Source organism: Hypomesus transpacificus, chromosome 21, assembly GCF_021917145.1.
Source record: "Hypomesus transpacificus isolate Combined female chromosome 21, fHypTra1, whole genome shotgun sequence".
In the NCBI taxonomy this organism is placed as follows: Eukaryota; Metazoa; Chordata; class Actinopteri; order Osmeriformes; family Osmeridae; genus Hypomesus; species Hypomesus transpacificus.
In genome coordinates, this window is record NC_061080.1 from 2,310,415 (window position 1) to 2,323,599 (window position 13,185).

The following is a 13,185-nucleotide window of genomic DNA, read 5'->3' on the forward strand; positions in this document are numbered from 1 at the left end:
CATCAGCACATAGGGAAGTGCGACTTGTCAGATTAAATCACTTCATCATTCTGATTGGATTACAACACCAGACTGATTGCTTTAAAAGCAGTGACTCTTTGAATGTGTTTTTGCCAATAAAGCTTTTAAAACTTACGAAATACTTATCATTGTTTCCCAGTATACCATAGAACGTTAAAAAAACAATGTCATGACTGTTAATTATTTGTTCATAATGAAATAACTTAAAAGTGGTTGCCCTTCTCAACCACTTTTAATGTTTCGCTTTTATTTATTGAATTAGCAGTTCTCTAATGTCACATCAGGTGTATATTAACATATTGGTTTTGCCTGGTTGATCCATAATCAGTCATCCACAAAAATAACGCAGTGAATATTTTATAGGGTCCAAACTGAAGATATTCTGAAGTGCATGTTGAGGAACTCAAATGTTTGAGAGCACCATTGTCAAAGAATTCAAGATTTCTTCCTGCCACTCCCATGTTCTCACATGATTATGTGAAAAAAATGTGCATTGCTGATCCCTCCTCCTTTACCCTGTCTACCCATCCTGTCCTACCTTACTATCATGCAGGACAAATACACCAGCAGTATCCTGCACACAGATTTCTGTCTTTCCCCCTTGCACTATTTCGGTGCCATGCCACACCCTGAAAACAGACAGGGTCTTTAGAAATCGTCTCCGGTACATTACCTTTATGTTCACGTCTAGACAAAACCAAAATCTCTAAACCACCAAACCACTCGAATGCCCTGAACAGGTAACCAGCATACTGTGATACAGATTCAGGTTCATTTTTCTAAATGCCACACCCTCTCTTTACATGCCAATGTTTATCTCACAGAGATAGCAGCTGGTTTGTGTTCTCATGTGACGGCACTGTTGGACTGAGATCAAAGGAAGCTGGTGAAACAATGCTTTGATACATAAGATTTACAGCACAGCGCCAAAGTCTTTCAGCCAGGGGGGAGAGAGAGTGGACAAGAGACTGGACAAGAGACTGGACAACTCTGTTGTGTCCCTTGATTTCATATTGTTATTTCATGATCTAAACTTGTGTCAGACTTTAAAGTTGTTAAATGTAGTCTGGCACTTCTTTAGACTACTGTCGGGTGAACTTCCTACATGTAGTGCCAATGTGTTATATTACATATTTCATTAAATAAATGAAAAAGACACAAAGAAATTGGACAGTGTCTTTCCGTCTATTATTTCAAGATACCTTGTGGTTAATTTGAGGAGTTAACTATTAAAACGAGAGCAGCATTCAATGTTACTAGACTGAGACCGCTAAGAATCATTTTGTCAATAGAGCCCTTTACTACTAGTGACAACTGAGTGAGTACGTGTGCTTGAGCAAGAACGTAAAAAACATTGACCAAATGACTTTCTCAACAGTTGTTCATTCAACCATTCGGTGGAATGTGTGTACCCTCATACGCGGTCTGATGTCTGAGACGAGAGAATCCCACAGAACAACATTCCTTGGTTTGTAAACCTCAGCCTGTCCGTGCCATCTCTTTCCACACCTCATCTTATCAGCAAGATGTACGTCTGAGAGGGGGAATCTCTGAAACGGTTAGATGGGCGGATCCTGTCAAGCAACTTGGGCTTCTGTTGAATGTTATATATAAATCTTTATTTCAGACACCAAGTGATAAACAAAGATAGGGTCGACAGTACTTCTATATGCCGTTGAAGTGCATTGGTGGCATGCGACTTGTGTATGGTTTTAACTAATCACAATTACTTATGAAATGCAGGGCAAATTCACAAAAAAATTTATATACATTATTGTGCAATTTCTTTGCAACGTTCACTCACCCTTCATACCCTTTCACCACATTATGCCTTTTCACGCTAATGCACAAACCTACAGTATACCACTAACCCTTATGCCCATTCAATAACATAACAATTCTTGTGTTTGTACCTGTAGTGTACCTGTCATGTTGTACTGTAGTGACATGGTAGTTGATGGACACTTTATGTCAGGTGTATTTATGTCATTCATTAAATGCCTGGCTCATGCACTACATGTTACTATTCATAGTACTTACTTCCGGCACTATCCCCTCTGCCTTCAAAAAAGCCAGAGTTAGCCCTCTACTCAAAAAACCCTCCATTAACCCAGCCATCCTCCGGAACGACAGACCAGTATCACTGCTATCCTTCTTTTCAAAAACTAGAATCAACTAGGATCGAGGCATGCCTCACAGACATCTCCGCCTGGATGACCAAGCAACACCTCCAGCTGAACCTCGCCAAAACACTTCTCATCACCCCGGCCAAACCCTCCATTTCCCACAATCTCTCAATCACCCTGGGATCTGCGACGGTGATCCCTTCATCCTTTGCCAGGAACCTCGGAGTTACCATGGGTGACAAGCTCTCCCTCACAGCCCACATTGCTGCAGTCTCCCGGTCATGTAGATTCACCCTCTACAACATCCGGAAGATCACCCTCTCCAGACGATTCAGAACGCAGCAGCCCGCCTGGTCTTCAACCTACCCAGACGCTCCCATGTTACCCCGCTCCTCATCTCCCTTCACTGGCTACCCATCACAGCCCGTATCAGTTTCAAGACCCTGGTACTGACCTTCCGAGCGGTGAACAGGACTGCACCCGACTACATCAAGTCTCTCCTACAGCCTTACATCCCCACCCGCCACCTACGGTCTTCTTCAGACAACCGCCTGGTGGTCCCACCGCTCAAGACCGCCCGGTCTCAACACAAGCTCTTCTCCTGTCTGGCTCCCCAGTGGTGGAATCAACTCCCCACCTCCATCAGAGACAATGACTGTCTCCCCACCTTCAAGAAAAGGCTTAAGACGCACTTGTTCCGGGAGTACAACGGTACTTAGGAATGATTTGCTGGACCTAATGTTAGTTTCCTCCAGGATCACAATGACTCTTATTGAGAGACTTGTTGCTCTTGTTGGTTAGTTGTAACTGATTTAAAACTCTTGTACTCGCTGTGAAGTACTTTACTGTTGCTTGCTTTTCTACAGGTACACTCTTGCACTTTTTGAGGTTCATGTTGTTTAATTGTAACTTGTTTAACTACATGCTCTTATGGTTCTTCCTTTTGGCACTTTGGCACTTGGTTTTTCACAATATATGCTTCATGTTTCAACTACCCACAATGGCTTGGGGGGTGTATCAAAGACAAATACCACACCCTCTTTTTATTTATTGCTTCATCACTGGAACTGGTATTTATAGAAACATGTTATGAAATGATCCCATCGGTTCCGGAAAAAGGGAAAGTTCTCGTGTGAAGCCCTTTTCCTTGGTATCAATGTGTCTTTAAGATGGGTTCCATTAAAGTTAATAATTCCCTAACTGGTTAATGCTGTTGCCTCACAGCAAAAAGGCTCTGGATTTGATTCCCTCTTGAGGCTTACCTGTGCTCAGGTGGGTTTTCCATCTAGCCTTTCTGTGTGAAGTTTGCATGTTCTCCACGTGATCACCAGGACTATGTGCCACCAATTTTTATTTTACTTTGACCACTCTTAGTAGAGCTGAAATATGGGGCTCTAAAGGTGACCCCTGTCAAGGGTTCAAAGGTCAATATATCAGATAAAGGTTGACAGAAATGTGTCAAACTTACATAAATTACCCTAAAAGCTAAGATCTTTCCAAAAATGGGTTTGATGTTGTTGTACGACAAAGTCTTTTAAAAATCCAAACCTGCCATTGCAGTGAGTTGACCCAAGTACAGATTCCAAGACCATTCAGTGGTCAAAGTCAAATTATTTTTTGGTGGCACAGTCATGGTTTAGCACAAACAATATTAGGGTACAGACCCACTTGTGCTTTTGTTTAACCCCAAACTTAGAAGATGATAATTTGCTCTGCATAAGACATGGTCTAAACAAACCCCACTATCAAATTAGGGTTAGGGGTTTGTTGTCCTTGGTGGTACATGTTCGTGGCTTAGCCTGACGAATATTCAATAGCGCCACCTCGAAGTGTCTCCTTGAAGCTATATTTAGCCGGTTTTGTTTGTCAAATTGTGTAATTTTGCATAATTAAACACGTTTTTAGAAACAATCTGATTACTTCGTTTTACGATTGTTCGGAATCTCTTTAGTTTTTTTAAGAACGACAGTTCGCTACGATTAGCTTTCAGCGAACTCAGGGTTCCGTTGGAGGTATTTGCGTAGTAACTGCACGCAAAACAGGGATTTAGCGTATGGCACGCAAAATACAAGAGTAAACCCCTGTCATAGATACGCAGAAGTTTGAGATTAGGTTGTTTGACCTTGACAAATTAAATAATTCCCAGTGATAAAAACACCTTACACATGGTCAAACAACCTTATCTGTTGTTTATATCATCATATCTTACATACTGTTTAGGTCATAAGTGTTTGACTTTTTACATTTATTTATGAATTCTACTTTTTTTTATTGTTCCGGGAGTACAACGACATTTAGGAATGCTTGGCTGGACTTGATGTTAGTTTCCTCCAGGTTCACAGTGACTCTTATTTAGAGACTTGTTGCTCTTGTTGGCTAGTTATAACGGATTTAAACTTTTTGTACTCGCTGTGAAATATTTTACTGTTGATTGTACTTCTACAGGTACATTCTTGCACTTTTTGGGTTTCATGCTGTTCAATTGTACTTTCACCTTTTTTAGTTTTATGTTGTTTAATTGTAACTTGTTTAACTGCATGCTCTCATGGTTCTTCCCTTTGGCACTTATTTGGTTTTTCACAATGTATGCTTCATGTTTTGGCTGCTTGCAATATTTGGGGCTACCTCGTTGTCATGATCAGTGACCTATGCTCTTTTGTAAAGATCTCTCTTGGAAGTCGCTTTGGATAAAAGCGTCTGCTAAATGCATAAATGTAAATGTGAGATTCACATATTGTATGCACCTTCCTGCCACAGTAAATTTTGTTTTGTGTAAACTTACATGGCAATAAAAACAAATTCTGATTCTGATTGGAGACCCTTTTTTTCATCACAAGCTTTTTTTTCTATAACATAATGCTGTTACTTTTATGAACCAGTCAGGAAGAGGAGGTTTCAAAATAGCTTCTAAGGTTTGTGGCATGCACGTTTAAGTCACATGCATTTGAAAAGATTCTTTGTTCTTGACAGATTTGTTTTCGTTCTGTTCTTTTCATCAGCCACCGGATGATGAAAGATAAAAAATGTAGAATCTGTTCTATGCTGCCTGGGATATTTTCTGATTAACTTCAGTTCCAAATATACAAAATAATACTAATTGAGTGACCTAAGTGATTGTAAACGGGAATAAAACTTTCTAAGAGCCATATGTCAACTTTTGTAAATAAATATCTGAGGTTTAAAAAATCCTAATTGTGTTGACATAGTTGCACTTTTTACCATAATTCCATGTCATTGGCACCCTTTTCCCCCATTTTCAGTTGCATGGTATGTGAAATCTTAAAACCTTTATGTAGACTCATAAGATATATGAAGCCTTTTATATGTTTGGTCCATGCTGAAGATATCTTTGGCATCATAGCACATGTAAACATACTGTATCATTTGGTTGGAAAATGTGAAATAGAGCAACCTGCTGAAAGAAGTAGTTTCTCCTTGACAAATTGTCTTTTCCCTAATGAACTTTGACAGGGCCATGCAATATGTGGGAGGTACTCTATGGTATTTTCATTAAGGCTGGCTGGGTGGTTTACGATCTAACAGGACTTTCACTTTGTGGATGTGTGGACCCACGACTAACAACAGCATTACGAGACTCATAGCACACACACATTTCCCCCAAATGGTTTTAATGACACAAGCTGTGAAATGATCGTGACTTTTCCGAGTGACAGAAAGACAAGGTGGCCAAGGACAGTTGAGGAATGCGTTTTTTTTTTTTACAAAAAAATGTTGAAGGGTGACTTCCAACTGAAAAAAAGGGGGCTGGCTCCTTCTTAGCACGGACAATAGCAGGTAGTGTGTGTGTGTGTGTGTGTGTTGTGAATGGTGGGCTGTCAACAACAATGGCCCAGCCTCTTTTTGGGGGGGGTTCTTAACAGGTATTTAACCAGCTGACCTGCCTTGTACCTGACACTGTAAATCAGCCCTCCAGCAACAGCCTCCAGCATTGCTCCAGAGCCTCCTGTCAATCTCCCTGATCCAGCAGCAGCAGCAGCAGAACCTCCCGCACCTCCACCACCATCATGTCTTTCAGATCCAACGTCCCCCGCACCCTCAGCGTGTACGGCGGTGCCGGAGGCCACGGCACCCGCATCTCCTCGGCCCACGTGGGGTCCCTCTACGGCTCCGCCGGCGGCGGAGGCTTCAACCTGAGCGACGGCCTGGACCTCCACGTGTCGGCCAACGAGAAGGCCACCATGCAGAACCTGAACGATCGCCTGGCCTCCTACCTGGAGAAGGTGCGTACCCTGGAGAAGGACAACGCCCAGCTGGAGAAGCAGATCAGGGAGTGGTACGAGAAAAGGACGGTGGTGTGCCACGATTACACCTCCTACTTTGTCACCATCAACGACCTGCAGGACAAGGTAAACCCGAGAGGAAGATGGGAGTGGAGATGAAAGAGTGGGCGTGTGTCTGTGTTTTTGGTCCCCTGACGATGTCTGTGTTTGTACGGCGGTGACACTTGTTCATCTACCTCCGTAGGTGTTTGTGAATGTGTGTACGTATGCGTTTGTGAATGTGTGTGGTATGTGTTTGTGAATGTGTGTGCGTATGTGTTCGTGAATATGTGTGTGCGTATGTATTTGTGCAGGAATGCAGGTGCTGTATTTGAGGGTGGAGGGATGATGAGACATTAGACTGACAAGATCGATAAGTCACCGCCAAAGTTTAAGAACGCAGGGAGCTTCATGCCTGAGAAGAAACGATGATAATGTTTGCCAAGTTTGTCTCCATAGCAATAGTGATATGGCACGTATGGGATAGGGGCTGTGCAGTTCAACATTTAATTAAGTAGAGCTTGTCTGTTGTCAGGGGCGCCGTATAAGGGGGAAAAGTTAGGACAATTCTAAGGGCCCCTGACTGACAGGGGCCCCAAAAATGTAAAAACTAATGGAAATGATAAACTGTTTTTTATCTTTTTTTTTTTGCCGCCCAAAATTTGTAGTGCTGTTGTAGCATGCCACAAAACACCACTCTTGCTTTAGTCTATATTGATAGCTTTTCACATCTATATGAATGATTTACATGTCAAACTGACTATAATGTCAGTTTGCACAGTAGTACATTCAAACCATTCTCATGGAGGGTTGTGTGGCATTGAATTAAGGTCAATTCTTACATGGGGATATATCTTGGAAGGGAAAATGTGAAAGTTTGTTCTTTTGCTGTCTTCTTAAGATCCGTGTTGCATCCAAGAGCAATGCCAAGACGATCCTGGACATGGACAATGCCAAACTGGCTGCAGGGGACTTTAAAATGAAGTGAGTGTCTGGAACTTGTCTGTTTGTGTGTATCTGTGTATGAAGATGCACAAAAGATCTTTGTGAGAGTGTGCATACAAGTCAGTGTGTGCACAGCATGTATGTGTCCTCACACGTATGTGTTTTTTGCCTCTTGCATTCATATGGACACACACACGCGAGTTCGCAGACGTCCACATACCGTCATCCCAACCAAAGCACGACCAGTGAACTCTACTAATTGCATGACCCCTCCCAACTATAACCTCTGACCTTCACCGATCAGGTTTGAGAACGAGCTGGCCATGAGGATGGCGGTTGATGCCGACATCGCCGGCCTGAAGAAGGTTCTGGACGAGATGAACCTGAGCCGCTCAGACCTGGAGATGCAGTACGAGGGTCTGAAGGAGGAGATCATCATGCTCAAGAAGAACCACGAGGAGGTAGGGAACGCAAGAGCCACAGGCCCGGTACAGATACCAACCCTACCCCCACACACAAATACATGACAGAAGTCACTGATGAACTCTAGCTCCCTACTTAGAGCAAAAAAAAACTTTGTCTACGTCCAGACACAAGCTCCAGGGCTATGAGCTGTAACATAGGGAAATCTCAGTCCCTTAACTACCGCCAAACCCCTTTACTTACTTTGTCTTACACCCCCTAAATGAGCCCCTGCTTTCCACTCACAGAAGGAGTTCATCATTGTGTCCGTTCATCATCAACGTCAAACTGAAAAGGAAACGGAGAACGGATAAACAAAAGATAATTGATTCACTTTGAGGGTTATCTATCACACGAAGACATATTTGTCTTCTCTTGGCTGCTGACATCTATCTTCTGACACTTACACAATCTAATACAAACAGAGGACTCTCTCTCACGCCTACAAAAAGTAATAATTACGTTGGTAGACGTGAATAGGGAATGACGTGTGTACATAGGTTTGCTTTCCTAACGCAAACAGTAGTAGTAGTAGTAAAGGTTCACCACCTGTTGGAGTTATTGATTACATTCTTGGAACAAAAGACCAGTGTTGCACATTCATGCCAATGTAACATTCTGTCCACTTTCTACTCCACTCACATTATAGTATGAAGTAAAGTGATGTTGCACACATGAGCAGATTTGAACGTAAAGGATGATCCTATAACATTCAATCAACTGCACCCAATTGTTTTACAAGGGCAGTCAATGTTTTGCACGCAAACTCGAGCACTCTTCTGGATTCCTCTGGTTTCCATTTACAGATGGATTGGGTGTTTAAACACACACTGACACTCCTGCCCCGACCCCCTTCCCTTTCCCTTTCCTTCCATTCTTCGTCCTCTCCATTAGCTCACCGCAACCTTTCTGTGCCTCCACACGCACCTACAAACACACGCATAACAGTTCCAGCAGATCAAATAAAAGTGCAATAAAACCCTAAGACACAGTTGTACACAAACAGCACCAAGTGCTAAGGATACAAAGCAGTAACAGGAAGGAATTGTCAATAGGGTTTGGATATTGACAATATGACATGATTAGTAAGACAGTCACGCACTTTCCAAACTGCTTTGAATACTGCCCCTTGGCCACCATGATGTGTTTCTAATGGTGACAAACCTGACCTTTGACCTTTCCCAATGTAGGAGCTGGCCCTGTTGAGGGCGCACATGGGCGGCCAGGTGAACGTGTCGGTGGACGCACCGCCCTCTATGGACCTGAACCAGACCATGACTGAGATCAGGGAACACTACGAGGCAGTGGCCGCCAAGAACCGCAAAGACTTGGATGCCTGGTACCAGACGAAGGTTAGCAGAACCCACAGGTCTATTAGGATCCATCGGGGAGAGTCGTTTTTGTGTTAGTTGCAAGAGAAACCGAGTTGAGCCTGCCTCTTCGAAGAGTTTGCCTTTTGGTGGCGAGGCTGACTGAAGTGTTGTTCATGTGAAGGAAGGAAACGTGATGAGCGATGCAGTGACATGTGACACAAACGCACGATTATTATGATTATGTGCAGGTATGTTGCATTGTATGTATGTCAGTTGCATTTCCACCAGTTTGTCGTCAAATGCATCTGATATTTGCTGCGAAACCGACGAGAGAGGCGATGTCCAACAATCATCATTTGCTATGCGGAAATAAGGGTGTTATTTGCTGACTAATGTGTTTTTTCATCAGATGTGCACAGTTGAGCAGGAAGTTGTCATTCAGAACGAAGGTCTCGTCAGCTGTCGCACCGAGGTGAAGGAGCTCAAGAGCACCCTCCAGAGGCTACAGATTGAACTGCAGTCCTGCACAAGCATGGTGAGCACTAAGCGGAACACATTGCCTGACTTGACAATAACTGACAGACACCCTGTGGTGAGAGGGAAACGTTTTCATCTTGTAAATCCACCACAGATAAACTGATTTGGCACTGTGCTGACTTTAAGCCGACACTTCATCTTAACACCCCCTTCCCCCCTCCCCCCCAAATCGGACAAAGGGAGAGAATAAACGAGTTTCACATTGACACAAAACACATTTTAGAATGTGCGGTCAGGCTGGTGCACACACTCTCACCACAATCCCCAGTTAAAGACATTCCACAACAATTAAGGCTAAGAGTAGCCTTAACAACATCCGTATTTGCCCCTCTGCGGTATCAACATATACGTACACCCATTCCAACCCATTTACCTTTTCCATATGACCACCCAACATAGAAACAATCCCTGGAGGGCACCTTATCAGAGACCCAGGCCCGCTACTCTGCCCAACTGTCAGGCCTCCAGGATGTGGTGACCAGCCTGGAGAGCCAGCTGTCCCGACTCCACGGCAACATCGCAAGCCACAGGCAGGAGTACAACGACCTGCTGGACCTCAAGACCAGGTTGGAGATGGAGATCGCCGAGTACAGGAGGCTGCTGGACGGAGAGGACGAAGTGTGAGTGCCTGGAAGAGGGGGACTGGGGAGGAGGGGAGGAGGGGAGCCTGCAGGGAGATGGGGACTGGGGAGGAGGGGAGCCTGCAGGGAGAGGGGGACTGGGGAGAAGGGGATCCTGCAGGGAGATGGGGACTGGGGAGGAGGGGAGCCTGCAGGGAGAGGGGGACTGGGGAGGAGGGGAGCCTGCAGGGAGATGGGGACTGGGGAGGAGGGGAGCCTGCAGGGAGAGGGGGACTGGGGAGGAGGGGAGCCTGCAGGGAGATGGGGACTGGGGAAGAGGGGAGCCTGCAGGGAAAGGGGGACTGGGGAGGAGGGGAGCCTGCAGGGAGAGGGGGACTGGGGAGGAGGGGATCCTGCAGGGAGAGGGGGACTGGGGAAAAGGGGAGCCTGCAGGGAGAGGGGGACTGGGCAGGAGGGGAGCCTGCAGGGAGAGGGGGACTGGGGAGGAGGGGAGCCTGCAGGGAGAAGGGGACTGGGGAGGAGGGGAGCCTGCAGGGAGAGGGGGACTGGGGAGGAGGGGAGCCTGCAGGGAGAGGGGGACTGGGGAGGAGGGGAGCCTGCAGGGAGATGGGGACTGGGGAGGAGGGGAGCCTGCAGGGAGAGGGGGACTGGGGAGGAGGGGAGCCTGCAGGGAGATGGGGACTGGGGAGGAGGGGAGCCTGCAGGGAGAGGGGGACTGGGGAAGAGGGGAGCCTGCAGGGAAAGGGGGACTGGGGAGGAGGGGAGCCTGCAGGGAGAGGGGGACTGGGGAGGAGGGGATCCTGCAGGGAAAGGGGGACTGGGGAAAAGGGGAGCCTGCAGGGAGAGGGGGACTGGGCAGGAGGGGAGCCTGCAGGGAGAGGGGGACTGGGGAGGAGGGGAGCTTGCAGGGAGAGGGGGACTGGGGAGGAGGGGAACCTGCAGGGAGAGGGGGACTGGGGAGGAGGGGAGAGAAGGATAGATAGGAGAGAAGGATGTGGAAAGAGCGGACAGGAAGGGGGAGGTTGGAATTTAAGTGGTGGTATAGGAAAGGTGTGGAGGTGAAAGAAACTGAGATAAACGACCTGATAGGCATGTGATTAAACTGTGTTTTTCCCGTCTTTTTCTCTCCTTCGAAACGCCATCCCAATAGCACCAAACAAGGTAAGCATGTTTCTTGCTAAAATCAATAACTCCCTGAAGATTTTGCAAAGCTGAATAATATGTGTTATATTGTTCCGGTCATGTTTTATGATCATTATAAGATTGTCAATGCTATTCTAAGATGTGGTTCTCGTTTATTTCTTGGCTTCTTAGTGGTCACCAAGGTCATCACAGTGGTGGAGACTGTGATCGATGGAAAAGTGGTCCAGTCCTCCAAGACGGTAGACGTGGATGTGGATGAGATTGAGTCTTAACTTACCAACACCTAAAGAAATAAAAATAAACAAAATGAAAACAGACTTTTATTTCATTTGTCATTTACAAAAAAGGGAGAGGATCAAAACTGTGTCCGTTTTGAAAGAGAAACGATCACGTCTTGAGAAATGACATGCTTCTCATCTTTTTAGGGCAACAACAATGAATCCACCTCTAACTGTACCCAATACTTTGATAACAAAAACTTTACATTTTACTTGACCAGAGGCCTGTTCCATAAAGAGAGTTTACCGAATAAGCCAGACTTTAGTTGGTTAGTCGGACTCATTTCTAGTTCATTCGGTTCCATAAAGCTATCTTAAAGTAGTTCGAACTCAGTTACTATGGCAACTTAGGCTGCCAAACTTGCCAGGTTACTTGGCAAACAGCAAACTTGCAAACTTGGCAGGCTAACTGTAATATATATATTCGTAGGTTGCTAAACCCAAATCTTGTCAATTCCACCTCCGAGAGACTCCACAAAGGGCATGCAACATCATCATTGCACGTATTGTGCTCCACAACATCGCCTGCCTGAGGAGAGACCACCAAGGGTGGTTGTAGAGGAGGATTGGAACATTGAACCAATATTTGAAGGCAATGAAACAGTCAGGGTAATAAGGGATGTATATGCAAATCATTATTTTGGTTAGCACAAGTTGGCCCACCCGTTGGTGGTAATTGAAGTTCCCAACTCCCAGAGCCTGTGATGGAAATTTGTTTGAAAGATTGTCTTAAGTCACAATTTGTAGAATATATTTTTTATTTTAACTTGAAGATGCCTGTTGGGGGAAAAGGCACACAGTTACTTGTGTGAAAAACCAGATCAAGTTTAGTTTGAGGTGTCCTCTGTGACATTGCTTGTAAAAAGGGCTATACAAATAAACTGATTTGATTTTGATTTGAGGTGCAGTTCTATGAGCATAAGTGAAGCCCTTTGACATTGCTTGTAAAAAGGTCTACAACTAAAATGTGATTTGATATGTGTGGGTGCGATTGTTTTGATTATGGCAGTTATACTTACATCTTTCTCCAGTTGTTGGATTTCCAATTCCATCTTCCGCATCAATTTTTTTCGTACCTCATCTCTACATCAAGTGCATCCATTTTCTTTATAAAGGTATCTCTTTAATACACTTTTTACATTTTCCTCCTTTTTGAAGAGTTAATTATGTTTTGAATGCACTTGTGTTTTATTTATTAGTATTATAGGCTACTCACTTTGTCACCGGTGTCAGAGCATGGGGCAGTGTCCTACAACAATTGTTTTGGGAAAAATAAATAAGCATTGGGCATTTTAGCACAACTAGGGCTTTGGAGCATACAATCATTGCTTACCTCAGCCCTCCTTTATTACACGGACAGTGTCTCCTCATCCTCCTCTCTAAAAGACGGGCCTTCACTCAAAAACCATACATTTTTGATGTCCAATGATCACCACTTTACATTAACAGTGAACCAGTGCTTTGAACTTCACACTTACAGGGTCCTCCTGTATGCTGTC

At 44.7% G+C, this 13,185-nt stretch overlaps 1 protein-coding gene across 1 annotated transcript; it reads left to right on the forward strand.

The window, feature by feature from the left end:
* Positions 1-5,944: 5,944 nt before the first annotated feature.
* krt98 (keratin 98) lies at positions 5,945-11,721 on the forward strand. Its single transcript, XM_047043738.1, has 8 exons — positions 5,945-6,514; positions 7,329-7,411; positions 7,677-7,833; positions 9,025-9,186; positions 9,557-9,682; positions 10,084-10,304; positions 11,416-11,426; positions 11,580-11,721. The coding sequence occupies exons 1-8, from the start codon at positions 6,173-6,175 to the stop codon at positions 11,678-11,680; spliced, it is 1,203 nt and encodes a 400-aa protein (XP_046899694.1). The 5' UTR covers positions 5,945-6,172; the 3' UTR covers positions 11,681-11,721.
* The last annotated feature ends 1,464 nt before the right edge of the window (positions 11,722-13,185 follow it).

Excerpts from the sequence above, each read along its gene's own strand:
- krt98 (XM_047043738.1), top strand. The coding sequence starts at position 6,173 with ATGTCTTTCAGATCCAACGTCCCCCGCACCCTCAGCGTGTACGGCGGT. Across the intron at positions 7,412-7,676 it reads GCAGGGGACTTTAAAATGAA|GTTTGAGAACGAGCTGGCCA; the intron begins GTGAGTGTCTGG and ends TTCACCGATCAG. Across the intron at positions 9,187-9,556 it reads ATGCCTGGTACCAGACGAAG|ATGTGCACAGTTGAGCAGGA; the intron begins GTTAGCAGAACC and ends TTTTTTCATCAG.